Source organism: Ursus americanus, chromosome 17, assembly GCF_024610735.1.
Source record: "Ursus americanus isolate L20-20 chromosome 17, mUrsAme1.1.p, whole genome shotgun sequence".
NCBI lineage: Eukaryota > Metazoa > Chordata > Mammalia > Carnivora > Ursidae > Ursus > Ursus americanus.
This window is the reverse complement of record NC_142143.1, coordinates 51,184,262-51,212,130: the sequence shown is the minus strand read 5'-3', so window position 1 is coordinate 51,212,130 and position 27,869 is coordinate 51,184,262. Positions and strand designations below refer to the sequence as shown.

At 33.6% G+C, this 27,869-nt stretch overlaps 1 protein-coding gene across 3 annotated transcripts in view; it reads left to right on the top strand.

Annotated features, from left to right (window-relative positions):
- The window catches only part of MON2 (MON2 regulator of endosome-to-Golgi trafficking), a 123,531-nt gene that overhangs the window by 17,602 nt on the left and 78,060 nt on the right, over positions 1–27,869 (top strand). For 2 of the 3 annotated variants that reach the window (XM_045789685.2, XM_045789686.2), the window contains exons 3-11: positions 5,793–5,920; positions 6,859–6,990; positions 10,118–10,247; positions 12,321–12,418; positions 13,132–13,257; positions 15,436–15,630; positions 23,391–23,515; positions 23,922–24,058; positions 25,184–25,337. In XM_045789685.2, coding sequence (XP_045645641.2) covers positions 5,793–5,920; positions 6,859–6,990; positions 10,118–10,247; positions 12,321–12,418; positions 13,132–13,257; positions 15,436–15,630; positions 23,391–23,515; positions 23,922–24,058; positions 25,184–25,337 — 1,225 coding nt within the window. Of the gene's footprint in view, positions 1–2,146; positions 2,228–5,792; positions 5,921–6,858; positions 6,991–10,117; positions 10,248–12,320; positions 12,419–13,131; positions 13,258–15,435; positions 15,631–23,390; positions 23,516–23,921; positions 24,059–25,183; positions 25,338–27,869 lie in introns of all 3 variants that reach the window. The other variant, XM_045789687.2, reaches the window with a different exon arrangement.

Below are 27,869 nucleotides of genomic sequence, written 5' to 3'. Positions count from 1 at the left end.
ATACATATGCTTGTGATATTTTACAAACATCTGTAGAATATATCATAAATACATTCTTAAGGAAATAATTATGTAAGAATCACTAGGAGAGATGCAAAGATGAGTAGTGTAACTCACCCATAATCTACATGGAAATACAAGAAGTATGCTTGAAAATGCATATGTGCCTGCTGTTCATTTTGTTTAGTTTACCTGCTTTTCCATTTGCCTTTTGAAGTGCTTTGCCAGAAATTTTCTCTTCTAGAGGACATACTCACCTGAGGTCAGGACCAATATCTTACTCTTCCTTATATTGCTAGTAGTTAGCACATTACATAGGAAATAGTAAGCCCTCATTAAATGTAGGCTAATAGTGAGTCACTCCAAAATGCAAATAAGTCTCTTAGTGCTGCCTCTCCTGTGTTTTTCTACTTCCCAGTCTTTACTGTAATTTTACATGTTATGATGATTCAGGTAGATGAATTTTGTCATGCCTAGCTCATATTGGCCAGATAACAGAGTAATGAAGGAGACAGACCCTAAATGAGAATTTTAATACTGTGGTAAATGCCAAGATGGAAATGTAGACAGGCTTATTATTAATAGGAGCATGGAGAAGGCACCCAACCCAGCCTGGGAATCTGAAGCTGAGTCTCAAAGCTTAAAAAGGAGTTAGCCAGGCAAATAAGGTATAGAAGGGGAAAGTAAAGCAGATTACTTGAATATATGAAGTATAAAACAGTTTGGTCTATTCGGATACACTATTCAAGTATTGCCATTGTGTGACTTCCTCAGCTGCTTGATGGAAGAATTTGAATCAGGGCAGTGGCACATTCATTTTAATGTTTTTATGTAAACTATTCTGACAGCAGTGTGGAAGGTATATTTCAGTATACCGTCAGTAGAGTGGAGAGGTCTGTTGGTAGCCTAGTTCTATAATCCAGGCTAAATGATCTAGGGGGCTGTAACTAATTCCATGCTTACAAGTTAACCTAGTGGGCCAGAGATTACATAGTTTCTCTACAACATAATGTGTTCTTATTTATTCTTTTTTTTCCTTGGATTTTTAAAAACTTTTTAAACTTTTAATTTGTATTCTTATCAAGTACTTTCCATTGATGCTGTCTTTTCTAATTTTTTAAAATTGCTTCATAATATTATAGCAAGTGATAGTAGCTTATTTAACTTATTTGTAGCTTTATGTTAGACATGTTTCAGTATTTGGAATTACTTTTTTAAGATAAATTTCTAGAAATTAAATTATTAAATCAAATGTATGAACATGGTCTTGGAATTTGTCACCATAGTGCTTTCTGAAAAGATAAAAGTTTATGCCTTTACCAGCAGTGTGTGAGTGTATTTTTATAACATCCTTGCCTGATTATTATTTTAAAAAATCTTTTTGGGAATTGAACAGACAAATGACTTCTTAATTGACATTTGTCTTTAATGTTGAACATTTTCCTCCAAATGTATTATTTCCTTTTTTCATTTTACATTTATTTCTTTGAGTTTTGTGTTTTCTTATCAAATTATTTGAGCTGTTTCTATAGGAAAAGTTTTGACTTCCCATCATGTTTATATTTCCTACAAGTCATTTACCTTTTAATTTTTTATCTAGATGTTTTAAATTTTTACATAATCTAACTTTTGTCATTTGTTGTGTTGCAGTTAGGAAGCCCTTCTCCTTCCACATAGTAGATAGTCGTTCTTATTTCCTTTTAGGTTTTTTTTTTTTTGTTTAATTTTTTCTTAATTAATAATATGTGGAGTGACAGGAAGACCTAGATTTTTTTCTTTTGCAAAATTACTAACCGATTGTACTAGCATCATTTGTTGAATAATCCTTCCTTTTCATATAATGTGCTTTTAATATGAAACTGTCCATATTTTATTTGTCCTCCTATTCTTGAGTCACTTAAAGTATTTTCAGATCTTTTGAACCATTAAAATATTTTTTAATGTTGTTAGAAATGTCAGTCTTTTTCATAATTAAATTTTAAAGGGTTTTGAGGATAGCAGTCATGTCTACATCACATTTTATTTCTTTCACAAGAATTACAATTTGTTATTTAATGACCATTAAAATTTACCATAATGAAACTTTTATTAACCCCCATTAATGTGATTCATAGTGGGGTATCCTAGTTTAATTCTTTCTTTCCAGGATAAAAACTACAATTATGCAGTGAAACTGCTCAGAGCAAGGAAACCCCTAGGATATGGGGACCTGCTGGACCTCTTCCAGGTGTGTGAAAGTGTATCATTTGCTCTCACAGTTATAAAATTTGGAAATAAAATATACTTATCAAACATAGTGTTATTCTATTAAAGAAGTTATGTTTATTAAAGAACTTAGGTAAAACATAAACTTTTTTTTTCTGACCCCTAAAAGCCTGTCTTTATATTTTAAAGGAAATTGAAAAAGAGAGTTTTGATTAAAAAGAGTTGACCTTTTTCTCTTTTTTTCCTGGAATGATTTTTAAAAACAATTAGAGCAAGGTGTCTTTATTGCTCTACAGCTTTTTCCTCAATATGATTTCTAAAGTCTAAGCCCATAGAAAGGTTTTTATATAAAGCTACATTTAAATAGCATGTCATTAAAGTTATTGTATATAAAGAGAGAGCACCTGTCTCTCAGAAGAGCAAGATTAATTTCTGTTTAAAACTACTGTCACTTTTAAAAGAAGAAAAAACCTAACTTTTTTTTTTGTGATGATCCGTCTTACTGCATTGTGATCTGGATATGGTAGATGTTTTCGTTTTCACACTATGCTTCAAAAGACAACAGATCTATAGTTGTATCTTTTTTGTTATTGATTATTCTGGATAACATAGTCCTTTTTGATTATTTTATTCTTATATAAACTGGGAGAAAAAGAAAATGGGAAGGAGGCAAGAGAGAGATGTTTGATTCCTTTGTGTTACATTAAAATAAAATTTATAAAAATTATTATTTATTAATTTTTTATTAAGTGGGCTACAATGCAGGGACTGAACTTACTCTCCAGAGATCTAGAGTTGGACACTTAACCGACTGAGCCATGTTGATGCCCTTAAAAATTATTTTTAATACTATTTTAATTTATCCTGACTTGAGACACCTGGGTAACTGACTGACCTGTATACAACATTTCATTGAAATTCACCTTATTTTATTCATTCTTAGCTGCACAGATTTTTCACGTTTTAGTATTCTTTAAATTGATAGGCATCTTAAAATTGATGGCATCTTAGAATCATTGTTGGGCCAGGTAGTATGGAGGTGTCTTTTTTGGTGCATATGTGAACTTGTTTATAGTTATTCATATTATTATTATTACATCATTTGAGTTATGTGCATTGTCAATATCCCATAAGTTTGACTCCTATTTAAAATGTCACCCTAATTGTACAGAAATTTTCTGTTGACAATTTATAGTAAGGTCAGAAAAGCACCAGCATCAATATGTGTGCAATGGGTGACATTGGCTTAGAAGGTGATCTCAGAGACTATAATGGAGTACTCTTTTAAGAAATGAGGCATCCAAACAATCTGGTTATAAAATGGGCAGAAAATCTATATAGACATTTTTCCAAAGAAGACATACAGATGGCCAACAGGTATATGAAAAAATGCTCGACATCATTAATCAAAACTTCACAATGAGATATCACCTTATAGCTGTCACAATAGCTGTTATCAAAGAGACAAGAGATAACAATGGCCTTGATGGATGAAATTGTGAAGAATAATTCTAAGTGATTAGAAAGTATTATATCATAGTTTAATTGACAGAATTAATTGGCACTGATTTTTCTTTGTGATAATCGAGTGTGTCTTGAAGTCATTTTCATTAGAGACTCAAGAAAGTACATTTTTTTTCCTTCTATAAAGACAGTTTCTTTCCTTCATTTATCTGAAGACTTTAGGCAAACAGCATTACAGGTCATTGGTTCCTCTTAGATAGTTTTAACGGTTTTAACTTCAGTGTGCATTAAGTGCTGTTTACCTTAAAGAGTGGCAGCATAAAGTTGTGGGAAGAATAGCAAACCAGGAGTTAGAAGACCTATTTTAAAAATCTGGCTTTACCACTTACTTACCGTGCACTTGAGCCAAATCAGGCTCTGTAAACTCTCTGATTATTGTGATACTCAAATGAGAAACGTTAACATTATAAAAATGATAAATGCATCTTGTTACTATTAGAAACTTTTTGTTTACCTGAACAGCATTTAATGACTAGGCATGTTCAGCAGAGTTAGGGGTAGCCTCATACTTCAGAGATTCTGACAGGATTGAATATGGTAGCATATTTACTGCCTCAGAATATTATTTTTTTTAGCTTTAGTGTCCTTTTTAACCATTTATGTAAATGTTTCGAAACATTGTTATGGAAAATTTGTGACTCTGGGTTTGAATCGAAACTTTTATGCTTAAGAAAGCAAGGAAGTAAGGCAAGGAGCCCTTTTGGAAACACTGGTCTTTGCCAGTCATATTTGCCATCTCTTAGCTGTGTTAAATCAGTAATTTATGCTGGCATACTGAGGGACTTCGCAGAGTATGCCATAGGATATTATGGGCTTTATTTAGCATAACTATAAAGGGAGCTTTGAGAGAAGAAAGGCGGGGATTTAGATGATGAAATTAATATTAACACTGGTTTTACATTTTTAGTGGTGACTGTGGATGACTTTCTAACAATTTCTTTTGAAAAACATGTTAAAACTTATATATGTATGTCTTAATTACAAGTCTTAACCTCAAAAAAATAATCGATGGATGTAGTACCTTTGAAAACCATATGCAGGAACACATAAGTTCTCTTTCCTTGGAATTCCATGTTACCTATTTAAATTCTCTGAGGACGACACACCTGTCTTATTCATCTTTCTATAGCCATTAAATAAGTGTATACTGATTTAATTTCATTTCGTAAGTTTAAATAGGTATTATTCAGTTTGTGCATTTTCTAACTCTTTACATTTTTGTTCCTACTTTAAAACTTATGAAAGAATTGGCTTGGTGGGAGGAGTTAAAATAAGATTTGGAATTACAGCATGTGCATCCAATTAACTTAAAGTAATGCTTTAGTAATAAGAGGAATAATGTTATTATTTTTAATGAGTTTATTTCTTGAAGAAGTTAGGGCTGTATAAATTCACAGCATGTAATGAAATTCTAAGTATCTTCTGAACATTAAGAAGGGTGACGGGGATGATGTATATACTATTTTTAATTACTGTTTCCTGCTCTAGAATATTAATTCTTTTTCGTATTTCCCCTTCTGCACTGTTGAAGAAATAGAGTGCTTCTCTGAAGCAGGGTAGAACTTCTGAGAAGTTGTCCTTTTTTTTTTTTTTTTTTAAAGATTTTATTTATTTATTTGACGGAGAGCGAGACAGCCAGCGAGAGAGGGAACACAAGCAGGGGGAGTGGGAGAGGAAGAAGCAGGCTCCCAGCAGAGAAGCCTGATGCGGGGCTCGATCCCAGAACTCTGGGATCACACCCTGAGCCGAAGGCAGACGCTTAACGACTGAGCCACCCAGGCGCTCCTGAGAAGTTGTCCTTAAAGAGTTTATAGCAGGAGATGGAGGAAAACCAAAAGACAGTGCTGGCAGAAAAGCCTGGGAGAGCTGTAGCTAAGGGGGTGGTTTAGATACGGAGTCTGGAATACCTGTCTAAAGTATTAACTCTTACTGCTTGATTTCTATTTTAGTATTTACATAAAGTGGTTTTTATTAAGATTGTTAATACTAGTTATAAATATATAAATGTATTTCTGCTTGTGAATTAGATTTAATAATTTATCTTATATGTGTTCTAAATAAAGCTTTGAAAGAGAACAGCTCAGAGGTTGTTCAGCCGTTTCTAATGGGTTGTGGAACCAAGGAGCCAAAGATTACTCAGCTATGTTTGGCCGCCATTCAGAGACTCATGTCACATGAAGTCGTGTCTGAGGTAATGTGAAGATTTTATCTCAATTGTGCAACCTAAGAATCAAATCAGGAGTTTTTATTAGGGGAGAATGAAGCATAACTGATAATTTAATGTAAAACAATTTATGTGCTTGAAGAACATGGCTTAATTTGAAAAGATCACCGAATTTTCTCACCATTAAAGCCTCATGAATAATGAATAAAGATGAAGTGCATTTTGTCGTGTCATGATTAGGAAGTCACTATTCAGTAATACAGATTAGTGTCATTGAAGAGAATATAATTTTTTTTAAAAAGGAAAAACGATTTTCCTAGATTATTTGAAGTGATAATTTGTTTGTTAATTTAAATGAATTGTTTGTATCTAACCTTATTATGTTAAAACAAGGAAGAACATTTCATCACTATGAATGTGCATCCTGTTTTCAAATGTAATCCTTAACTTTGTACTCCATAAGTTACTTTAATAGAAGTGATATATTCTTTTGCCTTCATATAACATTCTAAACAATGTCAAATTTAATTGACTTTATAAATGTGTTGTTAATTTGAGTTGCATTTTGTTTTTTGTATACACATTATAAATGGAATAATATATGAAACAGTAGCAGTCTCAGTTAATTTGCATAGGTCTATAAAGGTCCAAATGACATATACCCATATTGTAGAAATGATCTTTGATTTTTTACTAGGTATCTCAGAACTGCATGCAGCTGTTTGCATATATTCAGATGGTGTATTTTAAAGAAATTTATTTTTTTGAGAAGAAAATTCATTAGCTGTGAATCTCAAATTAGTTAAGAGTTGTGTTTCGATCTATAGATCTAGAAACATGGGTCTTGTTATTATGATCAAGAGATTCTCTCCAGGTGAGGTAACATTTGTACATCTTTTTTTATCTAGGGACCTAATCATCTTATATTTTATTTGCTGACAATAATTCAGATAATTATTTTACAGACTGCAGCTGGAAATATAATTAATATGCTTTGGCAGCTGATGGAAAACAGTCTTGAAGAACTTAAGCTACTTCAAACAGTTCTTGTTCTTTTAACAACCAATACAGTAGTTCATGATGAGTCACTCTCTAAGGTAGGAAACCTGTTGTCAAAGTTCATAAGTGCTTTGAGACAGTATTTGAGTAAGCTTGCTCAAAGAGGAAAGCCTGGTACTATTTGTACCAAAAGCAACTTCCCTGTAGCTATCATGATAATGGACATTGCACGTTAAAAACCACTGGTGCCTTATTTTCCCCAGATTAGAGTTGAAATCAGGTTAAGGTAATTGAGCAGAGCCTGTTGGGAATAGCTAACAGGTTTAGTCATGAATAGGAAATGAAAAGAGAAAACTAGCAGAAAAATAGGAATAGAGAGAGTAAAATATGTTTGCAGGTATCCGTATTCTCCTCATTGCATTGGGTATTCCTGTGAAAGCTCTTCCTTTCCACCTTTTAAAAGTAATTTTACACGTATGTGATATGTAAGCCAGAGAGTTTAAATCTCTTTCTTAAGTAGTTGGAAAAGTGACCTTTTGGCATTTATACTAGATAAAGCTGCACGTATGGTAGGGGTTTCTCATTTCTTCCGCATTCCTACACTCTTTGGAACATGTTAACAGCTGTCTGTTATTTATTTCACTCTTTAAAAAGTTTTTTTTTAATTATGAAATATTTCTAAAGAACAAAGTACAGAGAATAATATAAAGAACAATCTTTAGTTAATGGTTTATTTAAGAAATTTGTTGGACTCTCAATAATAGTTCTGTTATAATTTGCATACCTTTAGTGATGGGTGGCCAATAAAGTAGAAAAGTAGACTGTCACATTAAGCTGGATATACGCTTTCTAGAGAGTATATCTTTTTTAGTTATTGATTGATGTTTTTAGGTCATAATGAGATTTTACTCAATTGCAAATAGCTTATTCTTTTAAGCTACCTGCTTTATAAAATATTTTATGTATTCTTGTGTATTCTTTTGTATGTCCTCCCTTTTGGTTTCTAGCTATCAAATTATTGTTCTGATACAATATTTATAAGAGTTTATAAAATGCTGTCATTTAACCTAACAAAGCAGTAAGAACTGATTATAGCTTAAAATTAAATGTAGGGCTTGCTTTAGTATGTTGGTTAATTTGGAATGTAATATTTTGGGATAAAAAGTGAAGTATAGAGAAATAATACAAAATTGAGTAGTATGAAAGCTTCTACATAACATATGCCTTTCCTTTATGTTGAAATTTAAACAGTAATGTTGGTATCAAAAGCCTGTTTCCTCTAAAATTTTAATGTAATTAATATGATAAGGCATAGAATTTAGACTGCCATTATGTTTTTCTCCAAGCATCGCTTCTTTTAAAACTAAAACTTTTAGAAAAGCATGTAGGGGAAAATTTTTGTGACCTTGGGGTAGAGATTTCTTAGGTAGATAAAAAAAATCTCTGAACCATAGAAGAAGCCACAGTATGGGGAAAATATTCATAAATATCTCACAAAGAACTTTTATCTAGAATGTTTAAAAAACGTTTACAACTCATTCATAAGATAATCACCCAAGACAAAAACGGACAATTTTTTTTTAAAGATTTATTTATTTATTTGAGAAAGAGAGAGTGAGTGAGTGGGGAGAGGGGCAAAGGGAAAGAATCTCAAGCAGACTCCTCATTGATTATGGAGCTGGATGCAGGGCTCGATCTCACAACCCTGAAATCATGACCTGAGTGGAAATCAAGAGTCGGACGCTTAACCAACCGAGCCACCCTGGCACGCCTGCACAAATTTTTTTATAGACCCTTCACAAAATAAGATGGCTAATGAATACATGGAAAGTGGCTCAGCATCATTAGTTATCAGGGAAAAGCAAATTAAAACCACAAAGAGGTATCATCACACATCCATTAGAGTAGCTAAAATTGAAAAAGACCAACCGTATCAAGTGTTGTTGATGGTGTGGGAAAGAGCTGAATTCATACATACTGCTGGTAGGAGGATAAAATTGTAAAATCACTTTGGAGAACTAGCATTTTCTTAAAAAGTTTAACCTATACTTACTGTGTGATTCAGCCTTTTTCACTTCTAGTTATTTATCCAAGGTAAATGAAAACACATGTCTTTTTAAAGATTTGTATATGATGTTCACGGCAGCTTTATTCACAATGGCTAAAAACTGGAAGCAACTCAAATATCCATCAGCAGATGAATGGATAAGCAAAAGATTTGGTATACCTATACTGTGAAATACTATTCAGGAATCAAAAAGTACAAACTACTGATTCAAAGAACGACATGGGTGAATTTTACAGATATTACAAGTAAAAGAAATCAGACACAAAAACAGTGCATACTGAATGATGAAACACTATTCGAGGAAAATGCCAGCATGTCTGTAGTGAAAAAGGCAAGATGGTGGTTACCTGGAGCCAAGGGTGAAGGAAAAAATGGAGGGCAGAAGAACACAGAATTTTAGGGTGATGAAACTGCCTTGTATCTCGATCGTGGCAGTGGTTTCATGGGTGAATGTAACTATGCGCACTCATCAAGTTAAATACCTTGAAGAGATACAGTTTATTGTATATAAATTACACCTTAATCAACCTGAAGTTGATTTTTAAAAAGAAAGAAGGACTCCTTTTAAAAAATTATAATTTTATTCATTTATATGCTTAGCATATTTATATATTATTTCTCCAGATGACTTAGTGATATAACAAACTTTGAGTACTTGTTATTTGCAAAACAAGTCATTCTGGGGAAATAAAGCACAATGCTTATTTGAGAGAGAAAGAGAGAGACAGTGACAGTGAAAGAGAAAGAGAGCAGGAGCAGGGTGGAGAGGGAGGAGCAGACTCTCCGCTGAGCAGGGAGCCTGATGTGGGACTCGATCCCAGGACCCTGGGGTCTGACCTGAGCTGAAGGCAGATGCTTAACCAACTGAGCCTCCCAGGTGCCCCATCACAACACATGTTTATATACATATAAAAGAGCCAAGTTATGAAAGGCATATTTCACATTATCTTATCTAATCTTATGTGGCTGTATATTTATAGACTTTGAATTATTTCACAGTCCAAGGATTTTAGTAGTTTTATTGTATAAGAGGGTAGGACTTCTAGTATCTGTGATTGGAACAGCCAAACATGATTTACTTAGTTTTGGATTACATCAAATAAAATAGTTATTCTGTTCTTCAGTCCTTTTTCACTAAATGAAAATTGTTCTTTTAGGCCATTGTTCTTTGTTTTCGACTACACTTCACAAAAGATAATATTACAAATAATACAGCTGCTGCTACCGTGCGACAAGTTGTTACTGTTGTTTTTGAGAGGATGGTTGCTGAAGATGAACGACACAGAGGTAGAGTGATAAAAGTGGTTTCCTTTTCACAATGTGTGGTTCTTCTATCCATGATTTCTCTCTTGATTTTCGGTCTTTGCCCTGTGAACTTAGGCTGCCTAAAAACTAGAATACTTTAAAAAATATATTTATTTTACCAATATTATGATATTAACAGTGGCAGTTCAAAAAACTATATCTCCAACAGTGTTATCACCCCAAGAATAAACTCTTTATTTTCCATGTGTATTTCTAATTATGCGTAATTTCATGTTTTATATCAAATATTGATTGCATTATATGTAGTTTTAGCCAAACATTACATTATGTGAATTTTTCATGTTATTCTTTTTTTTTTGTAATTTAAATTTTATTTATTTTTAATGAAGATTTTATTTATTTGAGAGAGGGAGAGAGCGAGCAAGCGAGCACCAGCGGGGGAAGGGAGAGGGAAAAGCTGACTCCTGCTGAGCAGGGAGCCCAGGATCCTGGGATCATGACCTGAGCTGAAGGCAGACACTTAACTGACTGAGCCACCCAGGCGCCCTGTAATTTAAATTTTAATGGATGTACTATGTTTTGTGACTATTCTACAGTTTAATGAACTAGTTTCCTGTTGGACACTTACATTGTGTTTAGTATTTTAGTACTCTTTTGAGTGTCCTCCTACATATTTTTTTTTCATTTGAATTACTTCTTTAAATTTCCAAGAGTAGGTTTCCCTCACATGAATTTTTGTCTGTGCCTATTAGCATGTGTTGATGAAGGATATTTATGTAATGTAAATATTAGTCTTTTCATATTTTCATCAAATACCTTTATTGTAATTTTAAACATCTTTTTCTTTGTCATTTTAAAAAATTTTCTAAAAACTTAGAAACATGTAAGAGAGCTGAAGATATTGTCTCTGTTGTAGTTTTTAAAGTTGGTAACTTTTAACTATAGAAATTATGTTTTATTCCTTTGTTATTGTATGAAAAGTAAATTATTCCCCATGATTAGTTGAAAAGATCATAAGGTGCTACCATGATGAGCAACCTATCTGCTTTATGTACTCAAGAAGCAAAAGATTAAAGTATCTTTCCCTTTTACATAGGGAAAATCCCTATGTAATCCCCCCACCCCCAACTCTTAATGTTATGCTGTCATTTCATTTGAGGTTCTTTTGGTATTACTGATAAAAAATGGCAATACTAGTAAGTAATGGTAATGCTGCCTATTCTAATAATTTCTTTACTTTTTCTGAAGTTAACCATTGGTCAGTTTTACCCATCAGTTTCAGGCATTCTTAATCTGTTGGTTTATTAGACTTTTTCTGCTTCGGAGTATTGGTTTTTCTGCTTTTTTCCCAGGGTAAATGCAGCTTGAATTCTAGAGTTTGAAATATTAAGGAATTAAAGTTAGAGGATAAAACAGGGCAGTTTTTCAGTTTGGATGGGTTATATATTCATAACTTCAGTGTGATTCCTGGATTGGTAGTTTTAGCTGTGTGTCTCTAAAGACCAGTATCTCATTTAATACTTTCTAGTAAGGTGGAGATACTTAGAACCTCATTTTTTCCCCAAGTAATCATTAAGTCAACATTTATTCAAAACAGGCTGTCATAATTTACAGAAAATGATATTAGTATTCAAAGAAATGCTGAGTTGGGAAGCAATTTTCTAGCTGACAGTCACTCAGTACCTATAACTGACATAGTAGTTGTGGTAGATCAAGTAGTTAATTCTTTTGTTTATGCTGAGATGATATAGGAATTAACCATGTGGTAAACTTTTATATATTTGATATTTAAAGGCACATTTAAAGATTATGTGAATTTCAAATACATAAAGGGATTGGGGAATGGGAGACTGGGAAAATCAAATATATGGATAAAGATGCTAAGCTTATTAAAATGACGTAAGATAGTAACGGGTAGTTTTTATGGCATTTTATATAAAAATAAATTCTTAATGTTTTTTCTCATTTTGGAGGTATAGTTCTGAGCCTACATTTAAAGTTTATAATTTCACAAACACGTATTTATTTTAAATAGTATATGTGATTTATTACAAGTCATTATAACCCCTAAAACCCATCTTACTTTGATTGCAGATATTATAGAACAACCAGTACTGGTTCAAGGAAATAGTAACAGAAGATCTGTCAGCACGCTCAAACCTTGTGCTAAAGACGCATATATGCTTTTCCAGGTATTTCAGTTGATAAAAATAATTTTTACTGCAGAATATAGTTTTGTGTGAATTTTTGATTTTGGAATTTTATGTCTTGAGTTAATTTTTCAAGTATCAATTTTTTAAATTGTCAAATTTTAAGGGTCAAAAGTTGTATTTCAAAAATGTTCTAAAACATTAAAGAGCATCTATAGCTAAGGAACTTGATAAAATATTACATTTCACTTTAAGGAGGTAAAATGAATTAAGCCCAGAACTAGAAAAAAGGGCATATTAGGAATGACTAGTAATATAAAATAATTCCTTTAACATAAAAATTTAACTAATAAGCCTTTGGTCTACTTTATATAATTTAATATACAAATACCTGATTTTTATGTTACTCGTCATGGATATATCTTTTAAGTAAAATAAGATTTATCTGCACTGAAAATTTTGTTAGTTTTTTATTAAAGGGTTATTTTAAGTGCTTTTTACATTAAAAGACTATTAATCATTTATCTGTGCACCTTATATATTGTCAATAGTTATATGAGTCTTTAAAAGTTTACTTATATAATCAAGTATATAGTTTGTCAGAATTGAATTACCAGTGCTTAGCTTCTAAGGAGTAAAAACAACTATATAAGAAGAGATAACTTTTAAAAATTAGAAATTTTGAAAAGTACATTTCATTCCAGGATGTGAATGTTTTATTTATTTTTTATTTATTTTTTGACTTATTTTCCCAGGACCTTTGTCAGTTGGTTAATGCTGATGCCCCTTACTGGCTAGTAGGCATGACAGAAATGACTCGAACATTTGGCCTTGAATTACTTGAGTCAGTCCTGAATGATTTTCCACAGGTCTTTTTACAAGTAAGCCATTTGTAGTATCTTGCAACAAAATTAATCATAATTTTTTTACAGATATTTTTCAAGAAAGTAACATGTATTCTCCCACGTTGGAGGATTGAAAGAATTACAGCTTTAGACTTTAGACATGTGATAATTTAGTATTATCTTACATTATTGTAGTGCCCTAACACTTCGAAATTTTAACATTAGAAGAAATCCCTGGAGACCATCTAGTGAGGCATTTCCCAACATGTGGGTGTATGAGGGAAATTTGGTATGTGAGCTGTTTTTCATAATACTTAAAAACTGAAAAATTGTTACTTATTTTTACTTGTTTATATGTAGCTATGTGCTTTTGGAAAAAAGAAGTAGTCAACGGTTAATAAATTTAACTTGCAATACAAAATATTTCAACATAGGCAGTTAATAGGGGGAAAATTAAGAAAGAATCCAAACTTCTAATTTAACTTGCAAGAAGCTAAAGTCTAAAATTCAGTGATTTACATAGGGTTCCTTAGTTATTAGCAGATCTTGAACTAAAATTTAGATCTTTTTACTACTAACCTAGCTCCTTTCCCTACCATATTCCTTCCCTAAACCATCTATTTTATCCTTCAGCTCTCACCTACAAAATGTGTGAATCATATGCCACAATAGTAGAAGAACCTTTAGCCCAGAAATTGGAACTGAAATTTTTATTATATGGTTGATAATTTGGGGGCATGGAGATCACAATGACTAATGAGAATAGTTTGAATAGAGTTGGAATGGTTCCTGGTGGTTATGAAGGAAGCCCATTGTAGTCAGTTGAGTGGTGAGGGGGAAGAAGTGGATAGATAAAACTTAAGAATTGTCTGTAATATTTATCAGTTAACCAATATATAAATTAGTGAAGCATAAAAAATGTACATTTGTAGTCAAAGGAACTAACTGTAGATAAGTGAATAGAATTTTAGATCACTTAACTCTTAAGATGCCATTTTGGGGGCAGAGAATTAGAAAGGATGTAATTAAAGTGCATATAAAAGTCTGGAAGAATGTACATTCGGAAGTTAGCGATGATAAAATAACTTATCTCCAGGAAGTGAGATTAGGCAAGGCTTTTATTTTTTATCTTTTCACTTACTGATATTTTCTCATTTTTTTCCTCTAATGAATCTGATTTTTATAAAGAGACATTTAAAAAATCCTGATTTTGAGCAAATAAATTCAGAGCAAATAAATTTCTCTGGGCCTTCTTTTTTTCCTTTTCTGTAAGATTAAAGGATTAGATTGATTTTTATGATTTTTGTCTTATTCTCAGCCTCAGTGATATTTGGATGATTAAAAGAGCAAAATAATGTATATTTGAAGTTAGACATTAAATATACACTGGACTTCATACTATCAGTAAAATGGGGTACTTTTGGCTAAGACAGGCAGGGAATTAACAGTTAAGGAAGGTATAATATGCATAATATGCCATGACCGTAAGTAAAATTTAACAATCCTTTGCAAGATTTCCTGGACTTCAAAATAATTACACAGGGCGCCTGGCTGGCTTAGTTGAGGAGCATGTGACTCTTGATCTTGGGGTCATGAGTTTAAGTGCCATGGTGGGTGTAGAGATTGAAGAGACAAAAACTTTTAAAAAATAAAGTAATTATGCTTATTTGTCATTGAGTGTTTTTAAAAATCAGTTTATTGTGTTCTGTTCAAGCAATCTAAGTAGAACAAAATAATAAGTTAATTATTAAATCTTCTATGCATGAATGGAATTTTTATCTTGGCCAAGTAAAATTAATGAATTATATGACATATTTATCTGGTGTTCTCTCAGCTGCCTATTTTAAATGCTTTAGCTGTTTGAATTTTTGTAATCTGGCTTCTTCTGTTCTTTATGTTTTTAATTGCTGGTGTCCTACCAAAATCACAATTCCTAATAATAAACCACTTAATTCCAAGTCATTAAATGTTCCTTTTTAAATTAGATTCTTTTTAAGACTTTTTGAAATATTGGTGATCATTTTGATCTTACACTCTGAAAGAGCAACACTAATTTCAGAGTTGTGTGTAAACTGTAGAATAATAAGCTAAACAGATAATAAAGCTAAATTATTCATACTGATTATTAGTAAGTTTTATTTGCTAGTAAGACTGTGTTTTAAAAGTATTAAGTACAAACTAATTCTTTTTTTTTTTTTTTATCCTTGCAAATAGCACCAAGAGTTTAGTTTCCTTCTCAAAGAAAGGGTATGTCCTCTTGTGATAAAACTCTTTTCTCCAAATATAAAGTTCAGACAAGGTTCCAGCTCTTCATCTTCTCCGGCACCAGTTGAAAAACCATATTTTCCTATCTGCATGCGTTTGCTGAGAGTAGTATCTGTTCTGATTAAACAGTTTTACAGCCTTTTGGTAAGTGCTAATTTTCATGTGTGTTTGCATGTGGAATCGCATGTAGTGCTCTTTTTAAATGACGATTTATTTTAATGCATTCAGCTTTTTTGCTTCAGAATTTCTTTTATAATATTTATAGGTATTTTCCTAGTTACTCTATGGGTTTATTCTATCTTTTCTTATACTTTGCTTATGTTTTATACAGTATTTTTAATGTATGTCAAGGGGAGTCATGGCCTGTTATTTGAACCCTGATGTCATGATCTGAGCCAAAACGAAGAGTCAGAATTTGTGGCTTGGGAATTCAGCTTATTAGCAAATTATCTATATCTCACTTGAAGGATAATTAGAATTATGGGGTCTTTGTTTTATGCTGCTTTCATTTATACTATTTCATGTATCTTAACAGATTAAAGCAAAGAAGTTAAAAATTTGGTAAACTGTAGGATTAGAAATCAACTATTTTGACTTCTGGCCCAGTATTGTATTTATTTTTCATAAATTTATGAATGTAGAATATGTTGTGATATTCCTGATCATAATATATCAATGTAATAGTTTTCAGAGAAAATGGTGTATTATATTTCTTTTTAATTTTATGTTATGTGAAATTCATCCTTGTACAGTTTTTTAGCTTATATCCTAATTTTAATTAACAGGAATAATTGGTTATTGATAATTATGGAATAGTAAACTATGTAAACTTATAATACTTGAAATACTGTGAGTAGTCAGTATACTAAATATTAGAGATAACCAACAACTTTACAAACTAATAGTTTATACTAAATTCTGTGGAGAACTTTTTAAAATAAAGGGCTTTTAAAAAAATATTTACGATAAACATGTCATAGATTTTCTTTTCATATTCCAAATCCATTTATGTACAATATTTTCAGAAATCAACTTTATAAACACTGTAGTTATAATTATTTCTGGCCACACAAACTATACCTATAATACACATTGATGTATTTAATGTAAAAACACTTGTGGGAAATCAAGTCACTTCAAACAAATTGCTGTTTATTAGGGACATTGTTAAGTTATCAGAGTTTAGTGCCAAAGGTTTAAGAGTCTTTTGGTACACTCTGTAATTGTTAGCTTGGACTTTTCGTGTTCCACCAAAATTAATAACATAATTGAACATTTAGGTACATAAGTTTGTGAATTTACTTTAGTACATAGCTCCATCTTTCTCTGTAAAGATTAACTTTTAAAAAAATTACAGTGTTCCTCCCAACATATATGGTATTTGATGTAATTTCCATAATTATATTTAATTGGAAAAACAATACTATTTTGTCTAATTATATACAGTTGAAATGGAGGGAAATTCTGTGAGTCTTTACATTGATTAACTTTTGAAAGTTTTGAAAGGTCTCCTGGTACTTGCTGAAAATAAATGAAAAGTAGCTTAATTTCTCCAAAGACGGAGAGCTTTTACCTGTCAGCTGTTATGTATTTTGAATTATATTTATTTATAGTCTGTTTCAATACACAAAGAAACTTTTTAAAAATGTAAACCAGAGTGACATCAGTAAAATGTTGGAATATAAAGCTGAGCCCCTCTGTCCCCCACAGAGACACCAAGTTAACAGTACATAGATTATCTCTGTGAGAACTTACCAGTTGAGAGGTTATAGCATCCTGGGCAAGTGTAAGGCAAAGCAGAGAGGTTAATTAGAGTGGGTAGGAAAGCTCATTGTACTTAGCTGCATACCTCATCCTACTTCTTACACAGCACAGCATAGTGTGATCAGGAGAAAACTCCCAGCCTACGGCTTCTCCTTCCGATGGGAAAAAGGTGAAGTGTGCATCCACCATTCTGACTTTTTGGGGTATGCCCAACTGGTTTCTGTCTCTTGGGGCGCTGACTGGAAAGGCAGCAGCACACTTGGGCCTGCTGAGAACAAAGGCAAGCCCTGCTGCTTGCTGCTGCCAGAGAGTGTAGTACTGCGGACATCAGCAGGGGGAGCTCCTGAATAGAAACAAGTAAATGTTTTCAGTTGGGAAGTTACACACATAAGCCCAGAGGAAACAAACACATAGACAGAAGAGGCTTGAGAGGATCCCAGGCTGATTGGTGAAGATCTTTCCCTGTACAAAGCCAGTCCATAAAGACTAGAAGAGTTGGCTTTTTTCAAATGCCCAAATTTGAACAACAACAAAAAATAACAAGGCATACAAAGAAACAGGGAAACATGGCCCAATTCAAGGAACAAAGATAATCTCCTGAAACTAACCATAAAGAAATGGAGGTCAGTGAGTTACCTGACAAAAATTCAGAGTAATCATAAAGACGCTGAGTGAGCTAAAAGAGAATACAGACAATTATATGAAATCAAGAAAGTGGTGTATGAACAAAATGAGAATATCAACAAAGAGATAGAAACTATAAGAAGGATAAAACAAAAATGTAAAGCAGAAGAATACAGTAACTGAATTGAAAAACTCACTAGAGGGGGTCAACAGTAGACTAGGTCAGTAGACTAGAAGAAGGAATAAACAAACTTGAAGCCAAGTCATTTACAATTACCAGGTCAGGGGAGAAAAAAAAAAAAAAAGAATGAAGAGCCTCTAAGGGACTTAGGGCATACCGTCCAGCAGACCAAGATAAACATGTCTAGTAAAAATGCACTGGGTTACACTCTCGCACTCATAACACCTCAGACATCAGACATAAGGATTTTTTTCCCACATTGACCAGTTCTCTGACAGCCACATATTCTACATTTCAATTCAGTTCTGACACTAACCAGAATTAGCACAGACCCTGCAGTTAAGGACTCTCGCAAGTAGTAGGTTGCCCGCTTAACCAGAAATTCTAACTTGGCTGTATATGGGAAGTTCCCACAACCTCCTCTTTGGGTTTGATAATTTACTAAAGAACCTAGGAAAACGGTTTACTTCTTATTGCCTGTTTATTACAAAGGATATTTTAAAGGATACCACTGAACAGGCAGATGAAGAGATTCATAGAGCAAGGTATGGAAAAGTCCTAAGAGCAGGAGCTTCTGTCCCCATGAAGTTGGGGTGTGCAACTCTCTTGGCATGTATATGTGTTCACCAACCTGGAAGCTCCCTCAACTCTGTATTTTAAGGATTTTTATGGTGTTTTCATCATGTGGGCATGATTGATTATTAACTCAGTTTCTACCACTCTCCCTTCAAAGAATGAGGGGTGGGGCTGAAAGTCTCAAGCTTCTAATTATGGTTGTTTTTTCTGGTCTCCAGCCCCTGTCCTGCAATCCAACAAGAATTGCCTTATTAGAATGGGAAGATACTATTCACATAGGAAATTCCAAGAGACTTAGGAGCGCTGTGTCAGATGCTCCTATCACTCAGGAAATTATGAGGATTTTAGGAGCTCTGGCAGAAACCAGGAGCAGAGACCAATGTATATATTTCTTATTACTTCACAATACATTATGGGAGTCTCAAATGAGGAAAGAAAGGGGCAGAGAGCTCTCATGATTTATTTACTTATTTGAGAGAGAGAGAGAGAGAGCATGCAAGCTGGAGGAGGAGCAGAGGGAGAGAGAGAACCTCAAACAGATCTGCACCAAGCACAGATGTGGATCCTGACATGGGGCTCATTCTCACAACCCTGATGTCATGACCTGAGCCAAAACGAAGAGTCAGATGCTTACTGACTGAACCAACGAGGCGCCCCAAAGATTTTATATATTTTTTGCAAATCTCTTTAATGTCTAGTTTAATAGAAGATAGCTGGATTTTCATATCTTCTGTTTTCATTCTGTTGTGATAATGTTGTTTTGGTTGAAGCATATGAAGAAAATCTGACTTCTCAAAGTTATGTAGTTGGAAAAGGTAGAATTATTATCATCATGGGTATTAATATTATCTCAATGGTGGATATTCTTCTTTGATACTACACCAGACTGGACTAGTGACGGTTTAAAGGTGTAGGATCTGAAAGCTTAGTAATGACATTTACATACTGTGTTACGTTTAAATTCATTGATTCATCTTGTGCTCTGATTGGAACTTCTATCCATACACGAATTTGTAATATGTATTTTAGTTGTGCGGATATTCCAAATGTTAACACTCCATACAATACCAAAAATGGTGTATGTTAATCACTAACTATTTATCAGATAAATCTCCTGTTATTAAGAAGTTGTCAAGGTCACAGTGGTAGATAAATAATACTGATTTTTGTTTGACAGCTTGAATCTTATCATTGGCAACAAATACTGTCATTTGTTTTCCTTAAAGCGACAAGCTTACTTTGTTCTTTTTTTTTTTTTTTAAGATTTTATTTATTTATTTGACAGAGAGATAGCCAGCGAGAGAGGGAACACAAGCAGGGGGAGCGGGAGAGGAAGAAGCAAGCTCCCAGCGGAGGAGCCCGATGTGGGACTCGATCCCGGAACGGCCGGATCACGCCCTGAGCCAAAGGCAGACGCTTAACGACTGCGCTACCCGGGCGCCCTACTTTGTTCATTTTTGCCAAAGTGTCTGCAATATACACAAGTCTAAATAGTCATAGTTTACCATTTGCTCTTTCGATTAAAATGGTGTTCCGTAGGGGATATAAGTGACTAGATCAGTCCCGAACTGTGCTTTTCCTCCAGACAACCATTGTACTTTGATACATAGCATAAGTGCTTCATATGTATTCTCATTTTGTCACACAGAAAATTAAAAAAGACATGCACTTATAGGTCAGACTTAAGAAAATCAATAATTTAATTATATTTTTTATTTATGCTATTTTTTTTTCTTTGTGGTTCCTTAGCGAAACAGACTTTTTTTTTTTTTTTAAAGTGTGTGATAGTGAGGAATACAAGGACACTAGTGCAGTCTGGTGTTAGTGCCTTGATTCTTGATAAAGCTGTTTTACCCACCATTGCTTTTGTACCGTCAGTACAAATGTCAATGCACTGAAAATGGCAAGTAATATTTTACATTATTGTAAAAATAATTGTGACCTCACTTTGACCCCACTTTGGGGAATCATTGAACTAGAGAATCTGTTCTCCCCCAGTATTCATCAGCTTCTCTTGTTCTGTCAAGTAGCTCAGGGGTGAAGACAACTGATACTCAAAGGTTAGTTCTGTTAATATATCTAGAGTGACTAGAGGAAACTGGAATGCCCCAGTCATTCAGAAAGAGTTATAATAAAGCTAGTATACTATATTCTTTCTCTTTTCTATCATCTGAGCTAGGTGCTTCTCTGTCCTCTGAATCATTAGGCTTTGGTCCCAGATATCTTTTTAAGGAAGATATGTTTAAGGAATTTATGAAGCTTAGTTATAAGTGGCCAGTATATTTCTCTTCTGCCTTTGACTCACTGCTTTTAAAAAGGAAGGAATGGGGCTAAATTGACTTATCCTACCTAATTTTCTACTTCACATACATGTCTCCAACAAAGGATCTTAGCACTAACAAATCCATTAGCTATAAGGTTGTTAACTGTTACCAGGCCTTGAGAAGTAGACTCCTGCATTAAATATTCTATCAGACTTTCTTTATTGTGTCCTAAGCCAACAGTTATCTTATGTACATAGTCCATCAGAAATCCATGTGATACTGTGATTAGAATTTCTACTGGGATGACTTTGATTAATCTTAAGCATCAGTTGTCTCTGGACTACTGTGCATTACCAAAAGACTGTAGGAATTCAGAAACATTCATCACTCTGCATGCTTATAATGGAGTTCATGAAGTATTTTCATGCCACAAGGAATTAGACTTAGGCCATAGATACCAATCTTAATACCGGTTTCCCTCTGAGTTCGACCTCTTGGGGAAAAGGCTTAACAGATTCACAGCAGGCGCCCTCCATTGATGTCCTTGAGAACAATGCAATGACCTCAACAGGAGTTCTGTGATCAGACATTCACACTTGGCAGGGAGGGAGGAAGGGAGAACAAAGTTCCAGACCTCAGGAGAGAGGATCTCCTTTACCGAAATCACAAGGTTTTAGTGGCTACAGTATAAATTTATTGTTTGATTTGTGCTCTAGTCTCTCTCCCAGAGGAGAGAAAATGATATACTCTTCAAGGCAAGTTTTATAACAATATTTCCTTTGGCTGTGGTATAATATAAAGTGATTTAAAGCCTTTGTTTTCTGGCCTCAAAACCTAGCCGATGAGCCTTCAGTTCTACCACATTTATATTTCACTTTCATTCTAAAGTAGGTAGTGCACATTTGGAGGACCCACTAATGTTAAAACTCTGTAGTAGATAAAACTTGTGCAGTGAGTCACCAGCATGATTCTTTTTCAGTTCTTTACTAAAAGGACCATTTGTTTAGAAAAAATAATGTGCTCTGCATTTGCGTGGCATTTTATCATGTTTGGGAGATGTTTTTATTCTTACAGTTTTCTCATTTGATTTCTCAGAAAGATGTAGATACTTTTATACTTTATTTATAAGAAGGTTGTGTAGCTTGGCATCCACTCAGTTGGTGGGTAAAGAAGCTGAGCCTATCTGATTTCTGATCTAGTGCTTTTCAACTGTCTCATGATTAGGACAGTGCTAAACCTCTGTTGTATGACTTCCCCAGTTGTAGCAGTCCACGAGTAACGTTTTTAATTATCCCTCCTGCTTTATCCTCATGATTGTGTTCTAATTTTAAGCATTCAGTTAACAGTACTGAAAGGCATTAGAGAATACCAGCTGCTGAGACTTTGGGCGAACATCCTGAGGGCTGCTATGTTCCTGAAATTTCTTGCCCCATGTGATGCTTGCTTATTTCGGGGTACCCCCAGCTAACTCGTCCAATAATGTGCTGCAGTTGGTGTAAAAGGAGGCTTCCGTTTGGCCTAGTAATCACAATGTCAGGTTCTTAGCTCCCAGAGGTTCTGCTGTGTCCTCAGTTAGTGTACAATGGAAGCAATCCATTAACCTTTGAAAAACTTGGTTACTTTTTTTCTGGTCGTTTATGCATTTATCAGACATTTAATGCATAATGTTGAGAATGTGCTTCAAACATTTTTATTTACAAAGAGCTTGCAGAGGAGATGGTTTATATTAATAATAATGGTAATGATAACTAATACTTATAAAGTGAAACTATGTACCAGGCCTTGTTCTAAGTACTTTATGTATCTTATACCTGTCAACTGCTGCAGATTCCTTTTTGTTTTCCTACTAGAAAATTTATATTAAATGTGCTTAGGCTTATTGAAGCTCTCTGTTTAAGCAGCAAAAGAACATATGGAAAAACTTGTGGTATTATTGAAGAGTAGAGCATATATCCTATCAGCAGTTTACATGATATATGCTACCTGCCAGGAATGAGGATGGTGTGATGGTGCATAGTGCTTTCTAAAGAATAAGGGTAGGGGCGCCTGGGTGGCTCAGCCATTAAGCGTCTGACTTCAGCTCAGGTCATGATCCCAGGGTCCTGGGATTGAGCCCCGCATCGGGCTCCCTGCTTGGCGGGAAGCCTGCTTCTCCCTCTCCCACTCCCCTTGCTTGTGTTCCCTCTCTCGCTGTCTCTCTCTGTCAAATAAATAAATAAAATATTAAAAAAAAAAAAGAATAAAGATAAAGATTAACCATATTAGCAGATCACTAGTGTGTTTTCAGGGATGTAGAGAGACACTGATTATTTTTACTCTTAGCTTTTCCTATGTAACTGCTTTTCCCTTCTTCTTTTTCTGTACTCCCCGTTAAGAATTTTAATTTATTTAAAATTGGAAGATTTTATTGTTTTGTCCATAACACTAAGAACAAGAATGTAATTTATAAATTCTCATCTTAGATTTAAAGAAATATTATTAAAAAATCTTTTTAGGTAACTGAATGTGAGATATTTCTGTCACTTCTGGTGAAATTTCTGGATGCAGATAAACCACAGTGGTTACGAGCTGTTGCCGTAGAATCAATACACAGACTGTGTGTGCAGCCTCAGCTCTTAAGGTAAAACCTCAGCAATATTTTGTTAAATAGATAGGTTAATGCTTGCTAGTAAGAAGAGCTTAAATATTTATGCCCAAATATTAGTGATTTCTAAACAAAGAAAATTGTGTATTGTATGTATAAGGAGGGGTAGTGGTGTGAGTGTGGAAAACAGTCGAGAGATGGGCAAAAAAATATGGGTAGTAATTGCCATCAATCCAAATTTATTGGTTAATATGGCCAAGATGATCTTTTTAATAACATTGGGCTCAGTCTGAAACTTTGTACTAACTTAGTAAAATCATCAGGCGTGATGTTTTAAGTAAAATATTCAGACTGGTACATCAACATTACTTGCTATAAAAAATATTTAATATTTTAATATATTGAAATGTTTTTCTCAGAAACATTTAAAATTATATTACAGGTCATTTTGTCAGTCCTATGATATGAAACAGCATTCTACCAAGGTTTTTCGTGATATTGTGAATGCCCTGGGATCTTTTATACAGTCCTTGTTTCTTGTCCCTCCTACCGGAAATCCTGCTACAACAAACCAAGCTGGTAAAGGCTAATTCATATTTTGTTTTTTTTATATTCTGCCATGATTTACTGTATTCACTATTCTGAGAGGATATTTTATAGAAATTTTGTGACTGGAAAAATTTGGATTACCTAAATGTATTTGGAGTAAAGACTTGACTTAAAGAATATTCAGTCTCATTGAGGCAGCTATGTTTATTTCTTTCGAGAATATGTTTCCTTCTCTGGTATACTTTCAGTTTCTCTAATCACATAAGAATAAGAGTTTAGATGCTTATCTTCATTTTAGAAGAATCTTCATTTGGGGGCGCCTGGGTGACTCAGTTAAGTGTCTGCCTTTGGATCAGGTTACGGTCCCAGAATGCCTGCTTCTCCATCTCCCTTTGCCCCTCCCCCTGCTTGTGCTTTCTCTGTCTCTCAAATAAATAAATAAAATCTTAAAAAAAAAAGGGGGGAGGATCTTCATTTTGCGCCTCTTTTTAAAGAATCTGGTTCACCACCTTAGGAGATTGTTAATTAGTCTCTCTTTTAACAAAATAGGTAAACTTGATTTAAGCTTGTTTGGAAATCAGCGTATGGCTTCTTATTTCTCTTTGCCTTCTTTATATTTATCTTCCACTTTTTACTGTCTGATTAATGGTTTCTTCTTTATTTTCACCTCTGATAAAAAATGGTCTAACAAAAGGTGTATTATAAAGTTTGTCAGTAGTTTTACTTATTAGTACCTTTTTTATAAAAAAGGAAATGGTATTCTGGGGATATAGAGTCTCTAATAGCCAAAACAGGATTAATAAACTTCATTTATTCATGTAGTAGCCATTCTTTTTTTTTTTTTTTTTTTTTTTTAAGATTTTATTTATTTATTTGACAGAGACAGCCAGCGAGAGAGGGAACACAAGCAGGGGGAGCGGGAGAGGAAGAAGCAGGCTCCTAGCAGAGGAGCCTGATGTGGGGCTCGATCCCAGAACGCTGGGATCACGCCCTGAGCCGAAGGCAGACGCTTAACGACTGCGCCACCCAGGCACCCCATGTAGTATCCATTCTTATAGAACAAATTTTTTTTTAGTTGAACCAAATGTTTGTATATTACGGATTTGCAATTAACTAGTAAATTGGTATCTTTGCTTTCTTCCCCTTATCTAACAGGAAACAATAACTCAGGTGGCTCCGTCTCAGCACCAGCTAACTCAGGAATGTTGGGGATTGGTGGAGGTGTTACTTTGCTACCAGCATTTGAATATAGAGGAACTTGGATACCTATCTTGACTATTACAGTACAAGGCAGTGCAAAAGCCACCTAGTAAGTAGTAGTAGCTTTATTTTGTGATGAATGATGCCATTGGGATTATTTTATCCTAAAATGTATCTGTATCATATTTTGAATATTTTAAACCTAGTAATTCTAAATTTAGAACTAATTTTCTCTTGTCATATGTTGAGAATTTTATGTAGGATTGGATTTTGTTTGTTTTCTTTTGTACTATTTGTTGATGTGTTAACAGTATTGTGAAACAAAATGTGGTTTCTTGATCTGAGAACCTATTTAGCTGTTGTATATGGCTTTTTAATTTAAGCCTATGACTTTAGACTTAGGTCTTCTAATACTAACTGAGTTACCAGCAGCAAATTAGTTAACCTTTTTTAAAATCTCAGTTTCTTCACCTATAAAACGAGAGTAGTGATATGTCTACCTTTCAGGATTCTATAGGTGAGAAAAGTTATTTTAACTGTGTAGCTAATTACGTTTTTAGAGTTTAACACACTCAAGTTTAATTAACTTAAAGTGTTTAATGGATTCCATATGTGTTATTTTTATTTTCATTAGCCATTTCAGTTTAACAAATAAATATTTGGCAGTGTGCTGTTGATTTTTTCTTAAGTCAGAGTGAACTACAGTGCTACAGACATAAAGCAATCAATCCTACATGGATTTAACACTACTGTAATACTGTGAGGCAACTAATACATTTTGAATGCTTGGCGTGTATAATTAAAACACTATCCCGATGACAGTAAATCAGAACTCAAAGTGTGAAGCAGAGTCTCTGACTAGTTTGTTTGTTGTTTGTTTAAATTTGAGTATAGTTGACACACATTACATAAGTTTCAGGTATACAATACAACATAGTGATTTGACAAGTTTATACATTATGTTGTGTTCACCACAAGTGTAGCTGCCATCTGTCCTTTTACATCACTGTAACAATATCGTTGACTGTATTCCTTATGCTGTGCCTTTTATTCCTGTCACTTACTCATTCCATTACTGGAGGTGCGTCTCCCACTCCCCTTCATCCATGTGCCCAATCCCTACTTGCTGACTAGTTTAAACGATAAATTTATATGGTATGTCAGTCTGCATAGTATAATCATGATATCTTGCTATGCAGCTTTTTTTTTGCCTAAAATTATGAAAGTATAGAATTTAACTAAAATTCATTGTTATTCTTAGTCATTTAAAAGATATTAAAGTTACCTAGTCTCATAATAAGCTTTTGCTTGCTACAGAGGCTAGTGACTCAAGTATACTAGAGTATCAAATTTAAAAGAAATCAGATTGCTAGCACTGAAAGAGACAATAATCTCATTCATTTCCTCACCTCATTTTATAAATTGAAAAAACCCCAACATAGAATTAGTTGCCCTCATTAAACTTACATTTTAGTGAGTGAGGTAATCAATAAATGTTCAGATAAACATATAATATCACCTTGGGTAATGGTTAATTCTTTGAAGAAAAAACAAATTAAAGGGATAAAGAGTGACCAAAATAAAGATGGGGACAGGAATGATTTCTGAGGAAATAAGATGAGCAAATACATAATTACAGGGAGAGAGTGAAGATGTGTGCCTAAGGAAGAAGAATTAAAACAAATAAATGACAAGAGAGTAAATACTTGGCAAAGTTGTACGAATTACTTTTTTATTAATAAAATGGAAGTCTGAAACCAATTGTTTATTGATAATTTAATCCTTACCAATTAAGAGAGTTGGATTTTAACTAGTTCTGCTACTAAATAATATGATTATGAGTACAGCGCATTATTTCACTTGAAGGCAATGTTAGGACTAAATCTCTAAAGGAACATATAGTTTTTGGTTTTGTTTAGTACTATACACACTGAGATTACTCACCTCTGAAATCAAAAATGGCCAGAAAATATTGGGTTTTCTTTTGCACATGGATTAGTATTTTTCCACTGAAGCCTCCCTGTTGAATGGGCATCTTTTATTCATTTGTTGCGAGATTCACTGTCAAGTTATTTTCACTATTTTCAGTATCAAGCACATTATTTCACTTGAAGGTGTACATGTAAATCTTCATTGTATATTCTGTTCTTCTATTGATTTTTAAGTATATAATCATTTGAATACTTAAGTGATGTACAGACAAGTAGTTTTGACGTAAGTATTGTTGACGTATTCTTTCTGATTAATTACACTATGGCTGCTTTCAAAGTTGGGCTTGCGACAGTTTTGCAACTTTACCTTAAATTTAAAAATATTTAAATAAATGGGTTACATTTTATCTAAAACTGGAATTTGTGTACAGTTCTAATAAAGTAGCCCCGAAATATTGAGGTAAGGAAGTGTGGGCATTGTTTTAGGTTGTGGTGTAAATAAAAATAAGCATAAATCACCTTTTTCTCTTAACTATTCTAGCACTTAAGGCCTTTACCATAGCATTTGGGGATTAGAGTTTGGGATATTTAGGATTATTTTCTTTGTTTTAGATGCATTTTCTCAGTAGAGCATTTGTTCTTTGAGAATAGAGATTTGTCTGAAAAAATGCTTAGTGCTTACAGGCTTAATGTGTGGCTCAAAAAGGCTC